The 27,488-nt window shown below is 46.5% G+C and overlaps 2 protein-coding genes across 5 annotated transcripts in view; one reads left to right on the top strand and one right to left on the bottom strand.

Annotated features, from left to right (window-relative positions):
- Window positions 1–1,857: 1,857 nt before the first annotated feature.
- Window positions 1,858–16,376, top strand: PRPH2 (peripherin 2; the record flags this gene model as incomplete). Its single annotated transcript, XM_082637853.1, has 3 exons — window positions 1,858–2,438; window positions 12,766–13,012; window positions 16,133–16,376. 3 exons carry the CDS (start codon window positions 1,858–1,860, stop codon window positions 16,343–16,345), a joined length of 1,041 nt encoding a protein of 346 aa, XP_082493979.1. The 3' UTR covers window positions 16,346–16,376.
- Window positions 16,377–20,705: 4,329 nt separating this feature from the next.
- Window positions 20,706–27,488, bottom strand: part of UBR2 (ubiquitin protein ligase E3 component n-recognin 2) — a 117,170-nt gene continuing 110,387 nt past the window's right edge. For all 4 annotated transcript variants that reach the window (XM_082637829.1, XM_082637831.1, XM_082637828.1 and 1 more), the window contains exons 45-47: window positions 26,650–26,820; window positions 24,263–24,364; window positions 20,706–22,940 (exon numbers count right to left, since the gene is read on the bottom strand). In XM_082637829.1, coding sequence (XP_082493955.1) covers window positions 22,799–22,940; window positions 24,263–24,364; window positions 26,650–26,820 — 415 coding nt within the window. In that variant the 3' untranslated portion in view covers window positions 20,706–22,798. The remainder of the gene's footprint in view (window positions 22,941–24,262; window positions 24,365–26,649; window positions 26,821–27,488) is intronic.

Raw genomic sequence — 27,488 nt, 5'->3', positions numbered from 1 at the left:
AGCATGTGAAAAGATGTTCTGCAACGTATACCATTAGGGAAATGCAAATTAAAACAAGTGAGATGCCACTACACACTTATTAAAATGGCTAAAATCCAGAGCACTAACAATACCAAATGCTGGCTAGGGCATAGAGCAACAGGAACTCTCATTCATTGCTAGTAGGAATGCAAAATAATACAGCCACTTTGGAAGATAATTTGGCAGGTTTTTACAAAGCTAAACATAATCTCACCATATGATCCAGCAATTGCACTCCTAGATATTTACCCAAATGAGTTGAAAACTTATGTTCACACAAAAACCTGCATAGTAGAGTTTTGGTAGCAGCTTCATTTATAATTGCCCAAAATTGGAAGCAGTCAGGATGACCTTTAATAGGTGAATTGATAAACACACAATGGTACATTCACATTAATGGAATGTTATTCAGCGATAAATAGAAATGAGCTATCAAGCCACAAAAAGACATGGAGAAACATTAAGTGCATATTTCAAAGGGAAAGAAACCAGCCTGAAAAGGTTATATGCTGTATGATTCCAACAATATGACATGGAAAAGACAAAACTATAGAGACAGTGGCTGCCTGCCTGGGATTGGGCAGGGAGGGGAGGAGGAATGAACAGGTGGAACACAGGGATTACTAGAGCAGTGAGAATATTCTGTATGATACTATATGATATAATGGTGGAAACGTGACATTATGCATTTGGCAAAACCCATAGAACCATGCAACACAAAGAGTTAACCCTAATGTAAACTATGAGCTTTAGTTAATAATGTATCAAAATTGATTCATCAATTGTAATAAATGTATCACACAAGGGCAAGATGTTAATTATAGGGAAATTGGTTGGGGGAAAGGAGTATTTAGGAACGCTCTGTACTTTCTGTTCAATTTTTTTTGTAAACCTGAAACTACTCCAAGAAATAAATTAAAAATAATAATAAATTTACAGACTCATCAAGAATGTATATCTCATTTCTACTATCTTTGTTTATATTGGTGACAGAATTTTGACAGATGTGCAAGTTTGGTCTTTTATTATTGTTTTAATTGCATTGCCCTTTGTTCTACTCAGATTGACAAGTTTTCCAGATCCTTGGACTTTCCAGGTTCGCTTGTTATAAATCACCTGTTCCTTTCCTTTGCCTGTTTTTCCAGTTGATGATTTTTTTTTTGGATGTGGAACTGTGGCAGTTAATTTTTTTTCTTTTTTTGCCTATTCATTCTGTTTTATACATGTTGCAAATGTTTTCTCACAATCTGTCATTTGTTTTTCAACTTGGATAGTGATGTCTTTTGTACCATTAGAAAGTTTTAAATTTTGAAGGAGTTTGGCCCAGAAACGTATTCTGGGGAGACATGCGATGTGATCTGAGCCAGACCTCCAGATAAAGCCCATTTCTCTGGCTAGTCTTGTCTTTTTTACTCCTGATTCTTCAAGCTGAACCCAGAGCTCTCTGCTCCAGGGTGTCCATGGAGGCTCCTCTTGACCATGTTTTGAAACTGGCACGGCTTTATCTAATGGGATGAACCTGGCTAAAGAGATTAGCAAGATGTCTTGTGGATCCCACTTTTAATCTGCAGCCTTCAGGCTGTCCCTCCTCTGCTGGGAAGGGAGCTGCAGAAATGACACGCGGAGGACTGGCCCCTTCATGAGCTGTGACTCTGAGGCCCCTGCTCCCACTAGTGAGTTAACAGGGGTCCCAGGCTAGGGGACGCAGCATGGGCAGCCCCCAGAGCAGCTCCCTGCAGCTTGGGCCATCTGCACCCTTCCCAAGGCCCTGAGTCTTCAGGCTCCGGGCTTACTGAGGTCAGGAGTGAGAGGCTGCCTGGACTGCACTCTGCAAGTATGGCATTGCTGAAAGTCAAATTTGACCAGAAGAAGCGGGTCAAGTTGGCCCAAGGGCTCTGGCTCATGAACTGGCTCTCCGTGTTGGCTGGTATCATCATCTTCAGCTTAGGGCTGTTCCTAAAGATTGAACTCAGGAAGCGGAGTGATATGATGGACAATTCCGAGAGCCATTTTGTGCCCAATTCCTTGATAGGGATGGGGGTGCTGTCCTGTGTCTTCAATTCTCTGGCGGGCAAAATCTGCTATGACGCCTTGGACCCTGCCAAGTACGCCAAGTGGAAGCCCTGGCTGAAGCCATACCTGGCCGTGTGTGTCCTCTTCAACATTGTCCTCTTCCTGGTGGCCCTCTGCTGCTTCCTCCTGCGGGGCTCCCTGGAGAGCACGCTGGCCCACGGGCTCAAGAATGGCATGAAGTTCTACCGGGACACAGACACCCCAGGCAGGTGTTTCATGAAGAAGACCATCGACATGCTGCAAATTGAGTTCAAGTGCTGTGGCAACAACGGCTTTCGGGACTGGTTTGAGATTCAGTGGATCAGCAACCGCTATCTGGACTTCTCCTCCAAAGAAGTCAAAGAGTGAGTAGCCTCCAGTCCTGGGGTCAGAGTGATATGGGGACACGGAGACACGAGCCTGTGACTCCCCTTGTCCAGTGCCTTTTCCTCCCCATTGGGTGCTCTGTGTGCACAACTTATTACTGCGTGTTGAGGGTGTATTTGGTTGGACCATATGGAATTTTCAATATTCTATCATTTTTGACCTATAAAAATAGCAGCTTCATATGGTTCAACCTAATGTTTGGCTAAGATGGGAGGAAAGTGTCAAGTTATAGAAACTATTTGAATGGGGGTCACCAGGGGGAGACCCAGCCAGGACTGTGTGTCTGCTTCATTCGGGAGGGAATTCATGGATCACATATACTGAGACTTTATCTGGCTGCTTGTCTCATTCACTCAAAGTGAACGCATTCGGTCCTAAAAGCATAAATTTCTGGGTTGGTTCCCTTGTTTTCCAACCTTTCAACCCTGAGCAACCATTCTCAAGGTGTTTGTCCTTGGATACGGTGGAAAGAGCAGAGGATGGGGCAGTCAGGGGGTCTAGGCTGTAGTTTTGTCTCTGTTGTTAATTAGATGGTGATCTTGGATAAGTCATTTGACACCCTGGGCCTTTGCTTGCCCATCTTTTAGTTGTTTGTTTTTGCAGTATGCAGGCCTCTCACTGTTGTGGCCTCTCCTGTTATGGAGCACAGGTTCCGGACGTGCAGGCCCAGAGGCCATGGCTCACGGGCCCAGCCGCTCCGCGGCATGTGGGATCTTCCCGGACCGGGGCACGAACCCGTGTCCCCTGCACTGGCAGGCAGACTCTCAACCACTGCGCCACCAGGGAAGCCCTGCTTGCCCATCTTTTAAAGGAAGGCACCAGAATACACTTTGGAGGTCACCTCCTAGCTCTGTCTAGAGCCTGGCATACAACAGGTGCTCAATAAATGCCTGCTGGTGTTTACTACTTAAATCATGATAGTGCAACTCGATAAAGTGTTTCTAAAGTGTTCTTGGCATGTGTAAAAATAAAATCCTGAGCGGCAGATGTAGGGAGGTGTTGGCGAGAAAGAGAATCTCACCTTTTGTGCTGATCCCAGCATACCCCTTCCCAGCGACCCACCATTGCAGGTCTTGAGTCATTTTCCAGGGAAAGGTCAGCCTGTCCAGAGCCAGTGGCTCTCCCTCACCTCTTCCTTCTGTCCAACTCTACCCATTCCCTGCCTGAGGCTAGGGCTTCAGTTGTTCATCCAGCTGGTTTATCCTCTGAGTGAGGCTGGTGAGTCCAAGGGGACATGCACCCTGGGCGCTGGGCACACTGGCATCAGGACATGGTTGAAGCCCAGACAACACTGGTGAACCCCAGATGGCTAGCTTAGCTGCTCCTCAGATGGAAGCGAAGTCAGATTGAAGGTCACTGCTTGGGATTGTATTTTCTCTGTGGGTGGGGATTACTTCTACAAATCCCTTGTCAAGGAGGCTTGTAAACCACTCTGCCCTTCCTAGGGGACAGATCCGCAGGGACAGCACAAAGTGGCATGATTTATATGAGTTGCCCTAGGAGGGTGTGAAGCCAGAGGGACAAGCAGAATTCCTGGGGATGGGGAGAGTGGGGGGAGCAGAAGCTGAGGGTAGAACTAGCCTTTGTGATGGACAGGAAGGGGCTTCTCATCTTCTCCTCTTGTCATTTTCCTTGATCGTCTTCCGCACAGAGTCAGTCCTTGATGAGACTTACAGGATCTCTCTGTAATCCCCAAATCCCCTTCTGTCCCAGGGTGGAGAAACGCTCCAGGCTGCTCCACTCCCAATGGTCGGCATATCCAAATTTTCAGGCAAACATTAAACTTGATCAAAATTACCTCAATGCCCCATACCAACTTATTGGTGTGAAACAATCTTAACTCCATTGATTTGGAAAAAATTTTCTCTGCTACACACACACACACACATACAAATATGGTCACAACATTAAGAGAAACTGAGCATCCCTAACTGAGCCTGGCACTTGTGAGCTTGGACAAGCATGGAGGCATGGCTGGTTTTTGGAGATTTCTCAGGGTAATATTTTTTTTTTTTTTTTTTTGGCTGAGTTGGGTCTTTGTTGCTGCGCGCGGTCTCTAGTTGCAGAGAGTGGGGGCCACTCTTAACTGCAGTGCGCGGGCCTCTCATCACGGTGGCTTCTCTTGTTGTGGAGCATGGGCTCTAGCCATGCGGGCTTCAATAGTTGAGCCTCACGGGCTCCAGAGCACAGGCTTAGCAGTTGCGGCACATAGGCTTAGTTGCTACGCGGCATGTGGGATCCTCCCGGACCAGGGCTCGAACCCATGACCCCTGCACTGGCAGGTGGATTCTTAACCGCTACGCCACCAAGGAAGGCCCTCTCAGGGGAATATTTAAGGTCAACAGCTGGTTCCTGAAGGCTCCTGATCTAAACATGGAGATCAGGTGGGAACAATTCAAGATTTTTTTACAAGAATTTACAAGCCTTTGACCGCACCCCACCCCCACCCCAGCCTGCCCTGTTGTTAAGTTGCTGGGTCTTTGGGGAGGAAAAAGGCCCTTATTTGGTGTGCACAAAACCTCTCCTGGGGGTTTTGTATTTTTGTTGTTTTTATTGTTAATCTCTATTTTGTGGATGAGAAATCTGAACCTCAGAGAGCTTAAGGGATGTTCCTAAAATCTCATAGCGGGAAGTGGCAAGCTGGGGTTGGGGGTGTGGGGCAAATTTTTGGAAAAACCAACCAACCAGCTTTATGGAGATATATTCCACACACCATACAATTCACCCATTTCAAGTGTGCAATTCAACGGTTTTTAGTACATTCACAGAGTTGTGCAACCAATACTGAGGTTGATTTTAGAATGTGTTCACCACTTCACAGAGAAACCCTGCACCCTTCAGTGTTCACTCCGGCCTCCCCTGCCCCCAAGCCCAAGTAATCACTACTCTACTTTCTGTCTCTATAGGCTTCCCTGTTCTGGACATTTCATTTGAATGGAATCATATAATATTGGTCCTTTGGGGTCTGGCTTCTTTGGTTTAGCATACTGTTTTCAAATTTCATCCACGTTGCAGCATGCGTCAGCACTCACTCCTTCTTCTTTTGGGATGGTATCCCACTGTAGGCAGTGCCAGGTTTTGATTCTGCTCTTTCCACTCTGCCTCATACAGATTCGGTGTTAGATGAGTGCTTGTTCTCCGACAGCTGAAACCTGGGGGGCGTTGGTGGGGGGGCCTCAGGTCTTCCCTCTTCCTCTCTCTGTCTTGCTCTCTTCTTCCTCCTCCAGAGGGACAGTGGAAGGTGTGGGCAGATAAGATACAAGCTCGATAAACACCTGTGGATCGTGATGGGATTCTGGTCCTTCTGTGCCAGGGCCTCAGATCATCATGAGGCCCCACAGAAGCCAGAACTGCCACCCCGCCCAGGCTCTTCGTGGGCTGTGGCACGTGGGGCCATGCTGTGCTCCATCCTCCTGCATCTGTGTTTCCCTTCTCACTCCCTTCCCAGCCTGGTGGTCCTGGGGTGGGGGTGGGCGGTCACACTCTGTTATAACTGGGGGAGGTCCTCAGAGGGATGAGTCCAGGAATGTCGCCTCCCTCAGCGACTCAGTCTTCAGAGCAAGATATCGGGATATAGATTTGTGATTCTTAACCACCAGAGCTGCTTTTTTTTTTTTTTTTTTTTTTTGCATTTTCAACTTTTATTATGGAAGATTTCATGCATTCACAAAAGTAGAGAGATTATAACAAATCCCCATGTACCCTCGCTCCCCCATAACATTTTCCCCCTTCTGAGTATTAAGAAGCAAATCCAGGGCACTGTTTCCTCTTACCTGTAAACACTTTAGGAGGAATTTCTAACAGATAAAGAGGGTTTGCTTTATTGCCTTTTTGTTTTTAACAGAAGCACAATATTAATAATGCCTACTAACATTACTATCGTCTAATACCCAGCCTGTGTTCAATATTCTCTGATTGTCTCAAGACGTCTTTTACAGGTGGTTTATTCAAATCAGGATCTAAACCAGACATTGCATTTGGTTGTCTGGTCTCCTAAGTCTCTTTTACTCTAAATAGTTACCTTTTCATGCCATGTGCGTCTTGGAGGAAGTCGGCCATTTGTCCTGCAGAATTTCCCGCGTTCTGGGGTTGGGCCACTGTAGCCAATCATTGCTGTCTTCTAACGTGTTCTTCTGTCTCCTGTATTTCCCTGTAAAACAGTAGTCAGGGCTGAGGTGTGGCTGGATTCAGGTTCAGTTTTGGCAAGAGCACCCCCTAGGGTGCTGCTATGGGTACCTTACTGCATCACACCAGGAGGCACCTGAGGTCTTCAGCCAGGTTATAACAATTCCTTTAAAGTTTCCTCCTGGTTTCAGGATGAGCTGAGCTTCAGTGTCTTGGGGTGAGAGGCAGAGCATGAAGCAGCTCAGAGGTCTTGGCACTGTCAGCCTGAAGGAACTGTCAGCCAGGAAAGCCTGGCCTGGGGCCCTCAGTCTGAGAAAGAAGCTGGCACTAAGCTCTCTCACTTTACTGTCCTTCCCACGGAACCCATAGGCTATGACACCTGTTCCCTCTTCCTAAACAATTAATAGATATCTAGAGAATTCTGAACCTTGGCTAGGAGATTCCTGAGGGCAGGGCTGTGTCTCCCTTCAGATTGGGGCTCCCCAAGGCAGGGCTGTGTCTCCCTTCAGACTGGGCCTCCCTGAGTGCTGGGCTGTCTCCCCAGACCGGGGCTCCCTGAGGGCGGGGCTGTGTCTCCCTGAGGACGGGGCTGTGTCTCCCCTCAGACTGGGGCTTCTTTAGGGCAGGGCTGGGTCCCCTCCTTCTTGTGTCCTCCCTCGCCACCTGCAGTTCTTTATATCCAGTGACTACTCAAAAAAGAAATACTATTAGTATTTCAAAGGAATACTAATACTGCACTTTATGTGTATACCAGGTGCTCTATGTGTATTATCTCAATTAGTCTCTACCACACCCGTCAGAGACTTATACTGTCATTTCTCAGGTGAGAAAACTGAGGCTCACAGAGGTCAAGTGAGTTGCCAAGATTCCACAGGTGTCACTCGGCTGGCATTCGGGTTGGGGATTGACACATTATCCGTTACACTCCTGGCTCCCTCCTCTCCGCTCCCCTGCTCGTTTCCATATGGCTTTCCTTATTGATTCACCTACTAAATTATGTTGCTTTTTCCAGGAAAACTCCAACATGATGATTTTCCCAAGTCATATGTAGGTTGGCTATGGGAGAATCGGCTAAAAGAAAGCCTTATCTTAATTAAGACCCTTACAAGCCTTGGTGAGCCCTGAGCAGAGATTTGTAGCCTGGGAAATACTCTGATATAAATAGCCAGCTCACCACCTAAGGAGCTCTCTTTTGCCTTTGTCTTAAGAGGGTGAGTGGAGCCTTAATCTGTGGTTGAAGCCAGGGCAAGTGCTAAGTCAACAAGACAATGTTTCCAATGGCGAGGGAGGGCTAGTTTCAGAGATGTGGGACCCCAAGAGGTCCTAGGCTGGGGGTCTGGGGGAACCCCAACGTCCACCAAGCCAGGCCTACCCTCAGGGTCCCCCGTGTGAGGGAAGACACAGCCCTGCCTCAGGGAGTATGAGGCAGATCTGTAGGCTTCACCCCACCTTAGGGACACCTGGAGAGTGCATAGGAGAGATGATGCTGGACAAGGAAGGGCTCCTGGGACAGGGAACACGGGAGAGAACTCACACTTTCCTAGGAAGTTTAGCTAGAAAAGCCAACAGGCAGGAAAGACCTGAGAGGCTCTGAGGAAACTCTTGAGGGGAGGGGTGGGCAACTGCTGTGGGCTGGACTTCCACTTACTGTGTAACTTCGTGTGAGGCCCTGCCTGCTCTGGGCCCCACTTCCTCCTCTGTAGAACAGCCTGGTGGGTTGTAGGGTCCCCCCCAGATGGCCACGAGTGGGGAGGAGCCAGCATTCTCCCAGGGCCTGTGTCAAGTGCATCCTCCTACTGCCTCCTTTAAACCTCGCACAGCCCCTGAGAGGGGGTGTGATTGTCACGCCTCACACAAGTCCACAGCTCACAAATGCACATTTGAGACTCAAAGGCCAGCTCTCTGTGCTCTACCCACTCCGTTACACGGGGACACTGGGAATGGCCCAGGTGGGACATTGTGCAGGTGGGAGCAGGCTCCAGGGACAGCCTGCAGGTCAGGAAGAGGGACGAACAGTGTTTGCATTTGGGGACCAGGCCTGCTGGGGTTGGTCCTAGGGGTAGGAGACTACGTCTGCTCAGTCCTGGGGGAGGCGGGTGGCTGGCCCCTCAGGAGGTGGGTGGGAGTTCCAAGCTGAAGGGCCTCTGCTCCAGTCCTCCCACTGGGACCACCCAGGACCACCCCAGCCAGCGGAACCAGGTGCCGTGTGGGGCTGTGCAGGGAGAGTTGCTCCCATGGTGCTCGGTGCAGTTGAGCTTCAGCAGTGGCCACTCCCGTCACTGGACAAATGTCTCACAGCCCCTGCCTTGGGTTGGCATTGAGCTCTGCCCTTGCAGTTTTTTTTTTTTTTTTAATTTTTAAAAAATATTTTATTTATTTATTTTTGGCTGCATTGAGTCTTCGTTGCTGTGCGTGGGTTTTCTCTAGTTGTGGTGCGCAGGCTTCTCATTGCGGTGGCTTCTTTTGTTGAGGAGCACGGGCTCTAGGTGTGCAGGCTTTAGTAGTTGTGGCATGCCAGCTCAGTGGTTGTGGCTCATGGGCTCTAGAGCGCAGGCTCAGTAGTTGTGGTGCATGGGCTTAGTTGCTCCATGGCATGTGGGATCTTCCTGGACCAGGGCTCGAACTCATGTCCCCTGCATTGGCATGCAGATTCTTAACCGCTGCGCCACCAGGGAAGTCCCTGCCCTTGCAGTCTTGGTCACAGAAGGCACTCTTCTCCACAGCTGGCAGAGGCCACACCACCCATGCACAAGAGACTATTCCCCAGTAGTGTCATGTGGTCTGTTCCACTGTCACAGCTGCTCCCCGACGACACACAGAGCTCATGTGAAGTGAAGGCTCTTGTTCTGTCACCCTTCCCAGCGCCAGCCCAGGAGTCCACATTTCTTACACACTTAGTACGTACCAAGCACTCTTCTTAGCCTCTTTACGTGGATCCCTTCATACAACTCTTATGTCAACTCCATTTTACAGATTAGTAAGCTGAGGCCTGGCGAGGTTAAGGAATTTTTCCAGAGGGATGAACCAGGAGTAAACTCAGGCTGTCCTGCTCTTATCATGGTCCTGGTCCTGGACCACCTGTGCATCCAGGGCCAGTTGTTCTCTGGGCAGTGGGTTCTGTCCATGAAGCAGAAGGCAGGGACTACAGGGTGTGTGGAAATACGGTCGCCATAACCCAGGTGAGGATTGTTCTGGAACCAAGGAGGCCACATTTTTCAGAGCCTTCCTCAGGTCTTAATCACACCAATCAGCAGACAGTTTACTGAAATGAAACCACAAATGGATCTTAAACACATGAAAAGATACTTAACTTCACTTTTAATGAGAAATACGGAAATCAGAACAACTCTGAGATACTATTTTTCATCTGTCAGGTTGGCAAAGACCAAAAACAGGACTTATGTGGGTGTGGCTGGTGTGGGTGTGACTGTACAACCCCTGAGAGGAGAAAAATGGCAGAGCTCGGGTGCAATCACAGGTGGACCCTTTGATTCAGAGATGCCTCTTCTAGGAATTGATCCTCTAGATATATTCCCAATATGCAAAATGACCCATGTCCATGTTTGTATTAACAAGTCCCTGGGGGGACCTCCCTGGTGGCACAGTGGTTAAGAATCCCCCTGCCAATGCAGGGGACACGGGTTTGAGCCCTGGCCCGGGAAGATCCCACATGCCACGGAGCAACAAAGCCCGTGCGCCACAACTACTGAGCCCACACGTCGCAACTGCTGAAGCCTGCGCGCCTAGAGCTCGTGCTCCACAGCAAGAGAAGCCACTGCAATGACAAGCCCACGCACTGCAATGAAGAGTAGCCCCCACTCGCCACAACTAGAAAAAGCCCACGTGCAGCAACGAAGACCCAACGCAGCCAAAAATAAATAAATAAATAAATAAGTTAAAAAAAAAAAAAGAAAAAAGAAAAATAACAAGACACTGGGAAAATCCCAAATGTCCATCAATAGGAAATGGATAAATACCCTATGGGCCATCTGCACAAGGGGGACACCATGCACCTCATTAAAACCTGGAGAACACTCTCCATTTGATAGATATAAAAAGATCTCGCGGGGGCTTCCCTGGTGGCGTAGTTGAGAGTCTGCCTGCCGATGCAGGGTACGTGGGTTCGTGCCCCGGTCCGGGAAGATCCCACATGCCACGGAGCAGCTAGGCCCGTGAGCCATGGCTGCTGAGCCTGCGCGTCCAGAGCCTGTGCTCTGCAACGGGAGAGGCCACAGCAGTGAGAGGGAGGCCCGAGTACCGCAAAAAAAAAAAAAAAAAAGGATCTCTAAGGTATTGCTAGGGGGAAAAAAAATGATTCAAGACAGTGTGTATATAATGCTACCATTTGGATAAACAAACATACAGGAAGAATAAGAACTCTGCAAAATCTGAGCTTGCTTATCCATGCTTGAAGCTTCTGTGAAAGGATAGACAGAGCTGGCCACAGTGAGGGAACTTGGGGGCCAAGGGACAAGAATGAGTGGGAGACTTTTTTGTATTGAGGGGATTTTATTTAGAAGTTGAACACGAACATCTTTTTTTTTTTAAAGAGTATAATAATTACCATTTCAATGAACATTGTTGGAAACAATTTCTATTATGAACAATTACATGCTCCCTGTTCTTGTGCTGTAAAAGTCTGCTGCTATTATGTAATGCATTGTTCATGTGCAACTTTAAAAAAAACTTTTTTACTCAAGATAACATGCACACAGTTAAAGATGCAAATCTTAAATGTGCAGCTCCATGAATTTTTTTTTTAAATTTTTGTCTGCGCCATGTGCCTTGTGGGATCTTAGTTTCCTGACCGGGGATTGAACCTGCGTCCTTGGCAGTGAAAGTGCCGAGTCCTAACAACTGGACCACCAGGGAATTCCCTCCGTTAATTTTGACACGTAAAGTTGCCTGGGTAACCACGAGCAGGTCAGATGGAACACACCCAGCCTGCCTGATGGGGAGGGAGTGAATTTTTGTTATAACGATGGCTGCCCCTTTTGAATTTTGAACCTGCATGAATGTATGGTGTGCTCTAACCAAATATATGTGTAAGTAGAGAGATGCAAAAGTTGTGCAAGTTGCATCCTTCAGGTGAGTATGCAGCCCCCACCCAGCTGGGGGCAGAGGTCAGTGTGGATGGAGAGCAAGCCATGGGCAAAGACCCATTCTCTGCTCCTGCAAAGGCCCAGGGACAGAGCAGGCCTTCTGGAAACATCTGTTGAGCAGAAGTGATCTGGCCAGAGGGGACCTCGGTCCCCAGTGATCTGTAAGGAGGAGATGAGGTTGGGGAGGGGGCTGGGGGCTGAAGCTGATGGTCGTGAATGCTAGGCAGTCTTGTCTCAACAGTCACCACCTTTCCTGCTACTCTTCCTACCAGCTTGGCACGGACCCAAGAAATCACTGCAATGCCAGGGCCTGGCAGCACACAGAGTGGTTGATTTTTTAAAAAAATAAATCTTTATTTTGCACTTTACAATGCAGTACTCCACAGACTGGTGTTAAATGTTGTCTACAGTGCAACATCCATGTTCCAACACACCTAATAATTGCCAGGAGTACAGTGCTCTTGTCCATCTTGTATTCAGTCAGGTTAAAACAATGGGCAATAAAAGAACGAACACGTTTCTCATGTGTGTGACTCACTCTTGTTAAATGCCCCAACTTGTGACTTCTTTACTATCCAGGATAGTTATCTAGGATCTTGAAGAAATCCTGAACCTCTAATAGGCCATCCTCTGGCAAATCAGTACGGTGAACAGCTTTCTGGATCTTAGTTTTACCAAAGATTGCTCAGAGGCTTCCAAGGCGTAAATGCCAGGCAGTTTCAGGATCAGCAGGTCCACAGAATTCTGGAAATGTCATTGTAAGGTTTTGTTGAATCTCCATTGCTCCACAAGGGCTAGAATACATATGTTCCTTATTTACTTGCCTCTTGGTTTATCATCTGTCTTAACCCTCTAAACATAAGCTCCAGGAAGGCTGGGGCATTCGCCCTCTAGGGTCACTGCTCCATCTTCAGCACCTAGAACAGTGGCTGGCGCATAGTCGGTGTACAGCAAATATTTCTCAAGACAGCAAATGAATGAATGAATATTCCAGGTTTTCAGACGTGGGGGATGGGAGGAGCTGGCCCCTGGTGAGAAGTTCAAGAAGCTGGTCTTAAGCCGTCTGTTTCTCCTCCAGTCGCATCAAGAGCAACGTGGATGGGCGGTACCTGGTGGATGGAGTCCCCTTCAGCTGCTGCAACCCCAACTCGCCACGGCCCTGTATCCAGTACCAGCTCACCAACAACTCTGCACACTACAGCTATGACCACCAGACGGAGGAGCTCAACCTGTGGGCGCGCGGCTGCAGGGCCGCCCTGCTGAGCTACTACAGCAACCTCATGAATTCCGTGGGCGCTGTGACGCTCCTCGTCTGGCTTTTTGAGGTAGGCCCTGGGCCGGTGGTGGGCAGGGCAAGAGGGAGCCACCTGCCTCGTTGGGATTTGATGGGGTGGAGCTGGGCCTGGGTCTCCCTCCTGGGAACCAGCCCTCTGCCCGCCGTGCAGGCACGCCCAGGCTTGAATATCAGCACCTCTATTTTTTGTTTCTGTCCCGTCACTTAAAAAAAACAATTCGTTGAGTTGAAATTCACAGCACATAAAATTAACCATTTTAAAGTGAACAATTTGGTGGCATTTGGTACAATCACACTGTTGTGTGACTACCACCTCTACCTTGTTCCAAAATACTTCCATTGCCCCCTCAAGAAAACCTCATACCCATTAAGCAGTCGGTCCCCCTCCTCCCCTCCCCCTAAGCCCCTGGCAACCACCAATCTGTGTTCTGTCTTTGTGGATTTATCTATTCTGGACATTTCATATAAAAGGAATCATATAATATGTGGCCTTTTAGGTCTGGCTTCTTTCACTTTGCATGTTTCAGAGGTTTATCCTGTGTCTCCACTTTTTGAGTCTAAGGACTCGGAAAGTTATTTAACATCTCTGTTATAGGAGGCTGCCAGCATTTAGCTTTGGAACTATTGGGAGGCAACAGGAGATACAGACAGGCACATCAAAGTGTTCAGTCAATGATTTGTGATTCTCTTGAGATTCTGGTAGCAACTTACTTGGTATTCTAATTATTTGTAGGTTCATCTTATCTCATCTATTAGGTTTAATTCCTCTCTGTAGCTGCAGGGCTTGGGATATAGCAAGCCCTCATTCATTCATTTATTGAAGAAATAGTTCTCAAAAATCTACGAGTGCTGGGCGCTGTCCTGGGTGCTGAACGAGAGCTCACTGTCAGCGAGGGGTAAACCAAGGTGGCACAGAGAGTGACTCATGGGCTCATGCTTTGAGCTAACAGCAGAAACCCAAACCCCAAAACCTAAATGTACAAAACCAGAAACATTAGGTGGGGAAACTTTGCCCATCAGAGAAGATTCACTGAAAGGTTCCCTTAAGTAAGTCAATCTTTAGTGCTATGGAAATTCACACATAGCTGGGCTCTCAGCTGAGACGCACCACTTCTAACTTACCACATCACACCAGAAGGACTGTACTGCCTGTTGAGGGGGTGAGATGGGGAGGAAGGCCTTCTTTTCACATTAAGGCAAATGCAAGCATATTCACGATGATTTATTAGTCACCAGCTCCTTGAGGCAGAGTCTGGGGAATATGTGGGTAGAGTAAGGAGAGAAGCTTACTGCTAGAAGTTTCGAAGTTTGCATCCCTTGAAAACACATGAAAAGAAGACTGAAAGGATAAATGAAGTCAGTGGGAAAATGGAGTTCCATTGGCTGCTTCTCAGTTTACCCACCTTTCCAGGAACCTAGTGACCGCTTAAGAAGAGGAACTGTTCACTGGGAACAGGGAGTTTGAATCCCCTTTCACTTTTCCCCTGAGGCTTTTAGTGGGCAGAGCTCTGTGATGGGCACAAGGGGGGCTGATAAGATTCTGCCCTCAGCCTTGCCCTCCTGGGTCTCACAATCCATGAGTCCACATCAGACTCATGAACCAAAGGGAGCACCATTACCTAGTGCAAAATTCATAGTGCAACAGGGGGCCTTCTTGAGGAAAGCAGGAAGGAATCAGAGTGGGTACACGCACACCAGGAGGACTTCCTGGAGGTGAGTCTCTCTACTGTAAAAATATCTTATTAAACTTTCAGTCAACAATAACAGTAACCTAAAACTATTAGTTACTATTATCATCTACTGCTATAATTATAAAATGCTCCCAGAGCATTCATTCAACAGATGTTTACTGAGGCCCTACCACCACTGGGTGCTGTTTTAGGGGCTGGGACAGCAGGTGAACAAGATGCATCAAGGCCACCCCTGCCCTCAGGGGGTGGATGTTCTCCATTAGTGGGCCTAGGCCTCTCACAGAGTTTGCTATACCATCGAAGGAAGAGTGTAAGACAGCAAACCAGGAATTTGTGTAGAAACAAGTGGCTAACACAATACAGGGTTAGAAAAGTGGAAACAGTACTTACCATGCTCACTAATAACCAACTACAGCTGACATTCCTGTTCATCCTTGCTGTGCACCAGGTACCATGCTCTACACATATCGAAGCATCACAGCATGCCCATGGAGCAGGCGGCACTTCATCTGAAAATCTGCAAACCAGATGAGTAAGCTGAGGTTTCCTGGTCACATGGCTGGCTAAGTGCCAGGGCTGAGGTTTGAACCCAGGCATTTTGGCACGAGTCTGCTGCAGTGACTTCCAGTGAACAAATCCAAACAAATCACCCACTCATCCTCTAGTATCAAAATAACAGAAGTAGGGCTTCCCTGGTGGCGCAGTGGTTGAGAGTCCGCCTGCTGATGCAGGAGACACGGGTTTGTGCCCTGGTCTGGGAAGATCCCACATGCCGCGGAGCGGCTGGGCCCGTGAACCATGGCCGCTGAGCCTGCGCGTCTGGAGCCTGTGCTCCGCAACGGGAGAGGCCACAGCAGTGAGAGGCCCGTGTACCGCAAAAAGGAAGGAAAAAGAAAAATAAAAAATAAAAAAAATAACAGAAGTAGAGGGAAACCATATATCACTATTGTTTGCAGAAAAGGAGATGACTTTTTAATTCTGTCCAGCAAATAGTTGCTGAGCACCCGCTATGTGCCTAGCAATGTGTCAGGAACAAGGTGGGGGTGGGGGTGGACACACAGAGAAGGAGCCCAGGATTAATGTCCCCAGGAAGGGGGAGACCTGAGGGCAAGGAGGGGAGAATTCAGGTGCAGGGGCACCCATACATAATGTTCTAAGCAGAAAAAACAGCGAATGGTAAAACTGGAGAGGATAAAGGCTGGGTGTGGGCAGGATCCAAAGAAACCCAGGATGACTGGAAAGGGAGGAGAATGGGGTCTGAGATGAGGCTGGAGCACAGGCAGGTATCGCGAGCACCCAGGCCTGGCTGGGGCGGGCAGGGCCTCGCCAACCCAGCCCCAACAGAACCTTGTTTGAAGGGCCCCCAGGATGAGCAGGCTGGTGGCTGCCATGGTTTCCTGGTAACCGCTGCCCCAGCTACTTCTCCCAGATCTCCTCTAAGTCTCCTCTCCCCACACCAGGTGACCATCACCATCGGGCTGCGCTACTTGCACACGGCGCTGGAAGGCGTGGCCAACCCCGAAGACCCCGAGTGCGAGAGCGAGGGCTGGATTCTGGAGAAGAGCATTCCGGAGACCTGGAAGGCCTTTCTGGAGAGCGTGAAGAAGCTGGGCAAGGGTAACCAGGTGGAAGCCGAGGGTGTGGATGCAGGCCAGGCCCCAGAGGCTGGTTGACGGTCGCGGGACCCCCTCCCCTCTGAACACTGAAAAGTAGTGGACTCCAGGAAACGCGGATACCCCCCTAATCCAATCTGAATCTCCCAAGGAGGGTGGCCGTCTCAGAGACTCTTCTGGATGGTGGGATTTAAAATTCAGGGTCCCTAAAAACTTTCGTTGAATGACTGTCTCAAAATGTGAGTGAATGAGTCCCACTCAGGCCCACTGCCCTAGGACGCACCCTCACAGTGGACTCATGGGGGTCTCTCAGTGAATGACTCTTCATGGCACAGGGGTCCAGTTCCACCCTGAGGCTACTGGCTACACCTGAGGGCTGCTCCCTTTTTATGAGTTGGCTGTTACAATGAGCTCCAAGTTGCTTCATTCTATATCCAAAGTGTCACTTGATGCATAAGCTTAAGAGTCTGAAAAATGTACTGGCCATGCTGTCATGTTTTTCAAATGCGAAGATTGACACATCAGCCATTTTATTTAATTACAGAAGGTGAGGGACAGTTACACTTTTCTAAGAGTAATGGTCTCTCCAGAGCACTGAGGGCTCAAAAGAGGAATTCTCAATCATGAGGCAAGAGAACTTAAAGAGAGGGGATTATGTCCCTCAGCAAAAACACAGCTTTTGTGTCACCTTCACAAGCCCTCAGCCACTTAGCCAGGAGTGAGCCACGGGCTGAGGGAGTTGGGTTGTAGGCATGTTCTGGCTAAACTGCCGGGTGACCTCCTTTGGCTCATCTATGGAAGCACTGGGTCAGACGGCTGCCCTTCTGTGGAAGAGGAGCAACAATCAGACAAGAGTCCACCCTTTGGAGACCAGGCCTCACCTCCTGGGACGCCCACACAGGTGCCGTGACAGGCCCCACGGACAACACTGTCTACAGTGGAGGACAGAGTCCTCTGCGAGCTTCGTCCTGCTTCTTGCCCCAGACACCCATCCTGCAGAACGATATTTCCCGAATGCCTCCGCATTAAAGAAGATTCTTTGAGACAGCTCATCTTCCCATGCTAGCAACTGCAAAAGAAGTTTTTACTTCCTTCCGGAAAAAGAGAGAAAGGAAGCTTTCAGGGGAAGGAGGGAATGATTTCACTGCTGTCCTAGGAGTTTTCAGTGTGGAAAAAATAAGACTTCTGGTGCTGCCTGGGGTATGTTCTGGGGCTCTAATTCTCCCAGGCTTAAGACCAGATCAAAGATGTTTGGACATGCTGTCAGATTTTGGTCCCAGGTTTAATTCAATTCGACTTCTGAGTGTGGAGACCAAGGAATGACCCACATGGACAACACTGAGGGAGTCAGCCCCTCTGATGAGGGTCCCGGAGCTCTCCCCTCCCAGGAGCGCTGAGAACCATCAAGAAAATGCTGCTCTAGGCCCACACGTGTAACGATGCTGTTGACAGCTGTACAATAGACATTAAAAATTATATGGTATGAAAATCACTTTTGTTAAGTGCCTGTCTTAAATGTGCTACATGTATGTAGCACAGGATCCCTGATTCTTGCTAACATTTGTTAACAAAACCAAACCAAACCTGACACTGAAAGGTAGCACTGCTAATGATCACGGCAGCTGCAGCTGTTTCAACAGCGTGGGTGTCACCTCTCTCCCTCTTGCTATCTCTTATCTGCAAGAACAGGGACTATTAGGTTATCCAAATAATCTCAACATTTGCTAGAGTTTGGACCAGAGCTGAGTTCAATATTTTAGTATGTGGAATCTTAATTTAGTGATTTAAGCAAAAATTCCATTTTCTATACCCCCCCGCTCTGGTCAGAATCTGAGAGCTGTTGGGAGGATCAAGGGGAAAATGATCCCACAATAAACACCACCAGTTGGTTCAGAGCAGACTGTGCAGGGGGCCTGGAGCTGGCGTACTGAATTAAGAACATGCAGATTATGACCCGCTGAATGAGGGGGCACAAGCCACCCACACAGGGTTGGCAGGTAGCTCCCTCAGCATCCCAGCTCCCACTTTGGGGAAGTGAAAACCCCAGGGTTGTTTTGATTGAAGGCAGTTTCAAGGCACTCATACAAAGGGAGTAAATTCACAAGGTCTATTACTCGCAGGTCCCAGAACAGAAGCGAGGGGTGTGTGTGCAATGAGCCAGTCGAAGAGGGGTCCTCCATTCTAGGTCTCGAGAGCAGGAGACAGAGAGCAGGGTAGCAAGCACGTATTACTTAAGAGGTGGTTGGGACAGGCTCCACTCTAAGTGGTTATTTTGAAACGTGCCTCGGGAAAAGCAAAGCAGGAATTCCAGGGATGGGAAACCTAAGCTCAGGTCCTTATCTAAATGTCCTGAGCAGGGCTGTCACACTGTAAATGCTCAGGCAGCAACTCACAATAGCTCTTTTCTCATTACACAGACTTAGGGTGGGCTGCATTCTCACAGTCTTCTCAGGTAGCCAGGTATATGCTAGAAGAAGCTGCCCATCTCATTTGGTCATCTACCAGTGCCCAGCAAGACTGGGACCAGGTTTTTCCTTATGTCTAACCGCAGTCTTTCTTTGGGCCAATGTAGGTTCATTTCTCCCAAGGGACTCAGCCAGCTTTTCAAGTCCTGTCAGCCTAGCCCTGTGGAAGGGTGAAAGGTAAAGACAGTGCCTTAGAACTTTTATTTCTGAAACAATTACTCCATAGTGAAGTAGTAATAGCTACTTATTCCCAACATTTAGGAAGATAGGTGTCCTAGTGTCTGCAGCCTCAGCTCAAGAGCCCACAGCCTCTTGCAACATTTTCAAGCCCAGGACTGAGCCACCAGCCAATAAACCCTTAGTAACCTCAATTCAGGTTAATAAGATTAGGGGCTTGCTCCGCACACTCCCCCGCCTCCCCTCGTCCGGGCACCTGTAATGCTAGGTCAGCAGGTTTGCAGCTTAGCCAGGGGCCGGGGGGAAGGGGGGCACTATGACAATTATGGTCTCTGACCTGCTACTAGATTTTAAAAAAAGGCTCCTGATGTCAGTGTGGCAGCCAGCAGCACCGTGTGTTAAGGACTAGGAATGTGGGGGAATAACACGGAGGTTCAGGGGGAGAGCGGATGCCCTCTTGGTGTTCAGAGGACATGAGATTGGCTGGAAGGGAGGAAATATCAGCCCTTAACTCCTGATGGCATTATATCTTGTCCTTCAAATCAGAGGATGCGTATAAGTAAGCAGCAAAGTCAAAGTGCGAGGATGGTGTAGAGTGGATTAAGATATGAGTCAACTCCTAGCTATTTGCCTGACGGGAATGAAAACTTAGGTCCATACAAAAAAAACCTGTAACAGGATTGTTTGTCATGGTTCTATTCATAACCACCCCAAACTGCCCAAATGTCTTTTACCTGGTGACTGGGTATACATCTGCACAATGGAACACGATTCAGCAACCGATTCAGCAACCAAAAGGAACGTGGACGGCTCTCAAATGCATCAGTCTTCTTAGAGAGAAGCCAGACTCAAAACTCTACATATATGATATATTTATATAACATTCTGGAAGAGGCAAGACAAAGGGACAGAAAAAAATTAGTGGTTGTCAAGGGTCAGGATGGGGGGAGAAGGTGCCCACAAAAGGGCATGAGAGAACTTCCTGGGGTGATGGAACTGTTCTATTCTTGAGTGTGGCTTGTTAAAACAACTGTATGCATTTGTCAAAATGCATAAAACCATCCACTAGAAAGGGTGAATTTTACTATTTGGAAAATAAACGTCAATAAACCTGACTCAGAAAACAAAAGTAGGGACAAAGCAAGGAAGGAGCATGTCAGAGGGAATTAATGAGTCCTGGAGCTGATGACATTAGGACCAGGGAAGGTAGTAAGCTAGGTAGGAGCAGCATTAATGACCAGGAGACAGAGAAACCTAGTGTTTTTAGTTTGATGCTTTCCTTTTAAGAGGATTTTCAAGAGCACAGCAGAACTTTCATAGGCAATGTCTCCCTTGCAAATATAGGATGTAGCTTCCTTCGTACATGTGTCTTTTCTAAGCAGAAAGTGTCTGGGGAGTGTGTTAGAACAGGGACCTGGAGATCACTACGTAAGGATAAGCAAGAAGAGTTTAACCCTTCTTGGAGGAAATGACTTGGAGCTGGGAGAGACTTCGAGTGCCCTGTTTTCCCAGTGATTTGAGGTCCACAGTAGTTCAGAAAGGTCACAAGCTGTCATAGTGAATATGAAACTTAATCAGCTGAAACGATGATCAAGCTTTCTTCAGAAGGTCAAGATCGTTTGGCCAACAGCCATAACTGACACTAATAATATAAGCATCTTAAATTTCAAGCTAATACAAGTGTCCCACTTTATCTATAGCAAGGTGACATGTGGAACACCTCCACTGCATTTAACTGTGTGAAACAAAACAGAAAGAAAATGTAGGCAGATGCAAAGTAATGTCAACACCTAAAGCATTTATTTGGATATCTTTAAACTTTTTACATATGCTACATTCCAAATTTTACAAGTTGTCCACAGATAATAAAGTTTTAGCCAATTTTTTAAACAGATATGATTTTCCCTGATATGGAAAGCATGTTATATAAACATTTCTACAATAAACATAATACATGCGGAACAAATCATAAGACTAAGATGATTCGTTAGTTAGGGAAGACAATTAGATTAATGATACACACACCAGAAGATAAAAGGGCGCATGTGTTGCTATCTCATGTAAATTCATCTTCTCTGACTCCCTGACATTCTCAGAGAATGGAATCCAGGGACACCCTCTGCTAACAACAGGCTTGTATGAAATCAGCTCTGAAAGCTGAAGTATTGTTATGATTTGGTGAACATGTTTATAAATTCAACTACAGAGGGAGAAACCTGGTCTTATCATTCTAAATTTAAGCTTGGTTAACAACTGGAGAAAAGCCAAAAGAAGCTGAACTTAAAAGCTAAAGGAATGAGGATGTGACAAAGGCCAAAATAAACATTAAAAATCACGATGCCATCCACAGCCCATACCACCAGATCTTATGAATGGAAGGAAGGCCAGGAAAGCGGGGCGAGCGCTGTGTTCGAAAGCAGATTTTCTTCCTCTTGGGTGAGAAGCGCTTCCTCTCAGATGGGTGACTCAGTCCCAGGCAAAAAGGGTCAAGGTCATCCTTTCAGAGGAAGGGGCTCTTCACACACCACCCTGGAGAAGCAGTGAGTGTGGCTTCTACATCTCCACTTACTTCAGCTGAAAGTCTGGATTTCCAACCTTCCTCCTGGGTGTACCGTGGAGTGTGCAAAGCTGAGCAGGATGGAACTTTTAGATGCAGAGTTCAAAGAAAACTGAGTGAAAGGGTTATTTTCATTGGCTTAAAAAAATCCAAGAGCCTCTAATTATTCATTTATCTCTTAGCCTCACCTCAGAGAGGCTCTGTATTTATTCTTCCACCAAATCTGCCACCACTCTCCATGTACCCAAGCTCTCTCAGCACGTGTCTCACACAAGAGTGGTACATGGCATGTCATGGTTATAAACTATTTTACTAAGCGGCTATCATTCTAGGAAGGCACCTCTTAGTAAGAACAATAATGTTTAAAAATAATAAAAAGCCTGGGCGCACAGGTGTCCCAGAAATGTACTAAGTGAGCCAGCAGGTAAACAGCAATTCATCTATTCCAGGAAATGCTGGAAGGGGTGGGGGTGAGGGAATTTTATAACACTGAATTCTCATTTTTTTGCTAGTGTTTGATTCTAGATGTATACACTCTTTCAACTTAGTCTTAGAAATAAGAGACTATATCATCTGAAAAATTAGGATACTCTTAAGTTTTCAATAAGCCCTTTAATATGAGTTTTTTTCCTCAAAGCCAAAAGTCTTGCCAAAAAAAAGGGGGGGGGGCGGGGGAATCCCACCTTGTATAGCCCTGAAAATCACCCAGCACACAAAGACACCACCTTCTCTCCTTCTTCCCACAGGTTCCTCCAGCATGAGAGTCCCCCAACCCCCTCACAGCCGGTAGAGACAAGGGAATGCCACTTTTGAAATCCACTGTTTTGCTTAGAGGTAGGGTCCCATCAGCTGTGGGGACACTGACCCAGGCCCAACGCTGAGAGTCACTGAGAGGGATCAGGAAGTGTGACCCCAAAAGACCAGAGACTTTGTTTCCAGCTGCTGTTGCATCAGCTTCAGGCCTGGAGTTCCCTGTGTTCAGTAATGTGACACGGCTCAGACTACTGGGAACAGTCAAATGCAGTCAGATGCCCACAAAGGGGTTGAGTCCAGCCCAGGAAGAGAAGCTCCTTCCTGGATTCTAAAATTCAAGAAGTTACGTTTGAAGTACACAGCAAATGATGCAAGAAAATCTGCTGACAGAAGATGATTTTCATCAGTCTCTGGAGCCAGAAACTATAAAAATAAAACTGGGAAGAAAAGCTTAAATAAAGAATTTATTTCCAAATTCAGTAGAACCTATTTCCTATTCTCTGTCTTGAAAAGCGAACTGGGTTACAAAAATCCAAATTTATGTATTTGGTAGTGAAGTAATTATAAATGTTGCCAGTCAATGCCAACCAGTGTCTGATTTGCTTCCTGTGCATGTCCAATTTCCTCTGTGATACTGTGCTGGTGCCAGAGCTTCTGAATCTTCTTAAATCGCTCTCTGCACAAATGTAAAGGATTTCCCCGTCTAGAAAGAAGACACATGTCACTCAGGATGCATTCGGTTTATTCATCTATTATACTCCAACCTTTCCTGATTTAGGAAAAGTTACAAGTTATTGGTTTTAGATCCTCTGCAGAATTTCTCTTTGGCAGGCGCCTGTGGCTATTAATGTGTTAGCTCTGACGGTTTGCTAGGAGCAGCTGAAGGGGAGTAAGTGCTGAAAAGAAGAGGAAAATGAACACAAGCTACACCTACTCAGACTGGGGTGAGGAACTGGGGGTGGGGTTGAGCAGGAGGGTTTACGCTGAGAGGCTAGAACTATGCATTTATTATCCATTTTGTTGGTAAAACGTAAAACAGGGAGGGGCAGGGGAGAGGATGGAAAACTTGCAGGGGTGAAAATGTTCTTCTAAGTACTGTCCTTCAGTTACAAAGTCTAAGCAAAGCAGTCAAATGTAACTCTGGGGTCTAATTTAACCAAAGCACAGGCACTGCTGAGCTCATGCCTGGGGCCTTGGCTCCCGACTCAGAGTGCCAGTCCTCTCACTCTCCGTCCAGAGCTCTTCCTCCTAAGAGCCCACGTTTCTCAGAGCAACGGTAAGAACCATCAACAGGTGGCACAAGCCCGTATCCTTGCAGTCAAGTGCCTGAGGAGCCCATCTACTTATCTTGCCTTGGTTTCCAGGCCTTCAACTTCTGCTCCCCAAGGCTGGGAAGTTACATCTAGGTTAAGACTTTTATCCCATTTGGGCAAAAAGAAATGGTCTGAAAGTTCTTTAACAGTGCTTGAAGGAACTGCTGTTAGCATTTTGCTTTTGATGTAACAGAAGCTACCAGAGTAGAAGTGATTAAGCCTCAAATACTGTTGTATTGCTCTATATGTTCTAAATCTTTGTTCTCTCAGATTCTTATGTAGTAAGATAATCTTGATCTCTTATCAATCAAGATTTGCTCTTTTATATTACTTGAAGAGGACCGGGTCTCCCATACAAAGCCGCACAAGTTACAAAGAGCTATCCCTGCAGTGCTCTGATGCTGTGGATGCCACAGGACAATTCAAACAGCTCTCTGGAGTAAGAAATGGAAAAAGGTTGCGCTCTGTCCCATTTTTTCCCCTTATGTATCTTGATGGCCTTCATGACACTCTGAGGGCTGGGAATGGGAATGTCAAACCAGACAGCCAGGGTAGCCTCCTTCGAAGAGTCCACAGACAAAAGCCACTTGTGCTAACCCTCCAGGCAGTTAGCAGGCAGGCTTCAGGACCACGAGGTTCATTGTGTTCACCCCATGCTGAAGGCTCTGGTGGCCCAGAGCCAGTCAACCTAGTTCCCCAGGATGGGCCTTACCTGAGTCCCTGGTCAGTCTCCCCATAGTCATCAAGGTAAGGAGGAGAATAAAAACAGCCTTTGGTTTTGCCAGCTAAAAATAGCACTTGACATTCCCGTACTCTGTAGAGAGACCATTTATACATTAGTAACCAAGGTTTGGATTCAGTTCCAAATGGACTGAAGTCTTATAAAAGTAAACAAAACCATTGGGAATATGGGGTTAAGAGACACAAACTATTATACATAAAACAGATAAGCAACAAGGATTTACTGTATAGCACAGGGAATTATACCTAATAACTTGTAATAACCTATAATGGAATATAACCTGCAAAAAACAAAACAACACTGAATCACTATGATGTACACCTGAAACTAGTACAATATCATAAATCAACTATATAATCAATAAATAAATATAAACAAACAAAACCACTGTTGGAAGAGAAGAAATGGCGTTTATAGCAGAGACACTTGAAAAAGTATCAACACCCCGCCTAAGTTTAAAAATAACTAAAAGGATTTTATTGTAACCAATATTAAGGAGGGGGAGGGACATTTAGGATTAGGATTTGACAGCTCATATAATAGTGGCATTTAAAAAAATTAAGTGTGAGAAAGTTAACTACTTCTAAACATAAGGTAGTTATTTATGTATCAACCACTATTATGAGGAAATTATTTACTTAAAAAATTGTACACAGGGCTCTCCTGGTGGCACAGTGGTTAAGAATCTGCCTGCCAGTGCAGGGGACACGGTTCGATCCCTGGTCTAGGAAGGTCCCACGTGCTGTGGAGCAACTAAGACCGTGCACCACAACTACTGAGCCTGCGCTCTAGAGCCCGCGAGCCACAACTACTGAGCCCGTGCTCCACAACGAGAGAAGCCACCGCAATGAGAAGCCCGTGCACTGTAATGAAGAGTAGCCTCCACTTGCTGCAACTAGAGAAAGCCCACATGCTGCAACTAGAGAAAGCCTGTGCAGCAACGAAGACCCAACGCAGCCAAAAATTTAAAAAAAAAAAAAAAAAAAAAAGGTACACAAACATTACGAACTAGGTTGACCTGAAACACAAAGCAACACTCTACATGACCAGAAGAATTCTGAAATATGCCGAACAAGGTAAAAATGCTACTTTTACATTTCTCCTAAGGGTTTTAAAAAAAATGTGTCTCCTGATCCCTTTGAGAGGTTTGATTAACTTTTTCTGGTGTTAACAATTCAGCTCATCTCAACATTTATTGAGAACCTATCATACACAAGAAATTGTCAGGCACTGGGGGGTACTAAGATGACTAAGATGTGGATATAATCTATGCCCCAGAGGAGCTCAAACTCATGTCACTTCTCTCCTTCAGACCTGCGATGGCTTCCATCTCACTCAGAGACCTCGCTAGGACACACCAGGCCCATGACTCTCCCCCTTGTGCTCACTACTGCAGTAGCAGCAGCCTCCTTGCTGTTTCTTTTCTTTTTTTATTTTTCTTTCTTTATTTTTTGGCCATGCCGTGCGGCTTGTGGAATCTTAGTTCCCCAACCAGGGATTTAACCTGCACCCTCAGCAGTGAAAGCACGGAGTCCTAACCACTGGACTGCCAGGGAATTCCTTTTGTTTATTTTTAATAAATTTTATTGAGGGATAATTTTTTTTAAAAAACCTATCCATTTTTACAGGACAGTTTGATGAATTTTGTCCTTGCTCTTTCTTGAACATGGCAGGCACACTCCCCAGCAATTCTGCACTTGCTGCTCCCTGCCTAGAATGTTCTCCCCACTTCCTTAGGTCTTTATTCAAGTCACCTTCCCAGGGAACCTTCCTTGGTTCCCTATCTAAAATTCAGCTCTCCAGCTGCCATTTCATATTCCCCTCCCTAGTTTATTTTTTCTCTTCTGCATGGATTGCTTTCTAAATTCTTACTTTACTTTCTATCTCCCTCACTAGAAACTGAGCTCCATGAAGGCAGAGGTTTTCGTATGCTTTGTTGACTACTGCATTCTCAATATCCATTACATAGTCACTGATAAATATTTGCTGTATGTTGTCAAATGTACACAACTATATACAGCAGCCTGTGATATGTATGAATCCAACTATGAGGATACAACAAAAGGAGTAATTCTGACTGTGCTTGGGTAGAAAACCAAACACAGCTGGAAGTTTCACATTACAATGAGGCACAAAGAAAGAACAGAATTGTCATGGGGATGGAAATGATAATGAAAGAACAGCACAGAGTTAGCATGAGCCAAATATGAGATGTGTGGAGACAAGGCTCCCCATTTTTCTCAAATGTATAAAAGAGTGGCCTCAAATCTCTGCAATGTAGTAGTTTCTTGTTCCACCCCTCAACAGATGTCTACTGTGACAGATCCAAAGCTAGAAAGCTCCTTCCAGGGCCTTACCTCAGGAAGATGCCCACCCCAGAACCACAGGAGTAGGTGTGGGCGGTGCAAGCTCCCACGTCCTCCCCTTCCAACTCCGTCTGACAGCAGTAGCTCTGGGAGCACAGCAGAGTTCCACATACAAGGCACAGAGTTGGGGCTCTGCTCTTGTCACCACCTGATTTCGGGCACCTCCATGAAATAAAAAAGCACAAGTCAAGGCTCTAAAAGACTGGCTAAAGAGCTGACGGTGGTAAAACTGCCCTGGAAAAAAATTCTGCAATATCAAGTAGAGTGAAGATGCATACAGACTATGGACCAGGCAAATTTATTTCTAGAATAGGTAACATCTCACATACACACCAACACCATGTACTGGAAACACTCAATCAACAAGTGGAGAAAAGAGAAATAAAATTATCAATAGGAGGAAAAAAATATGTAAATTAAAAAATTAAAAAAAATACTGCTACTGTCATATAATGAAGTACTACACAATAGTGAAAACTGATGAATTAAAAATTACATGTGTCAAATGTATAAATAAATCTTACAAACAATGCTGAGTGAAAAATGCTATAGGATAATGTACAATGCTATTCTAAAGCTTAAAATAATAATAATATATGCAAAATAATAATAACTGCTTAGGAATATAACCGTTTATAGTTAATGTGTTATTTAAAGTACAAATTGTTTAGATAACCTCTAATGAATCAAACTTGTCCCTCATCACCCCCTTTCTCATCTTATTCTGAAACATGGAATCATGCTTTTTACAAGTTCGGTAGTACAAGTTAGGTGGTACTACTGATGTTATGATTTCCCTACCCAAACAAAAGAGAACAATGACAAAATGC

This window comes from Mesoplodon mirus (genome assembly GCF_964341445.2).
Source record: "Mesoplodon mirus genome assembly, chromosome: 12".
NCBI classification, from domain to species: domain Eukaryota; kingdom Metazoa; phylum Chordata; class Mammalia; order Artiodactyla; family Ziphiidae; genus Mesoplodon; species Mesoplodon mirus.
This window is presented reverse-complemented; position numbering and strand designations above follow the sequence as displayed.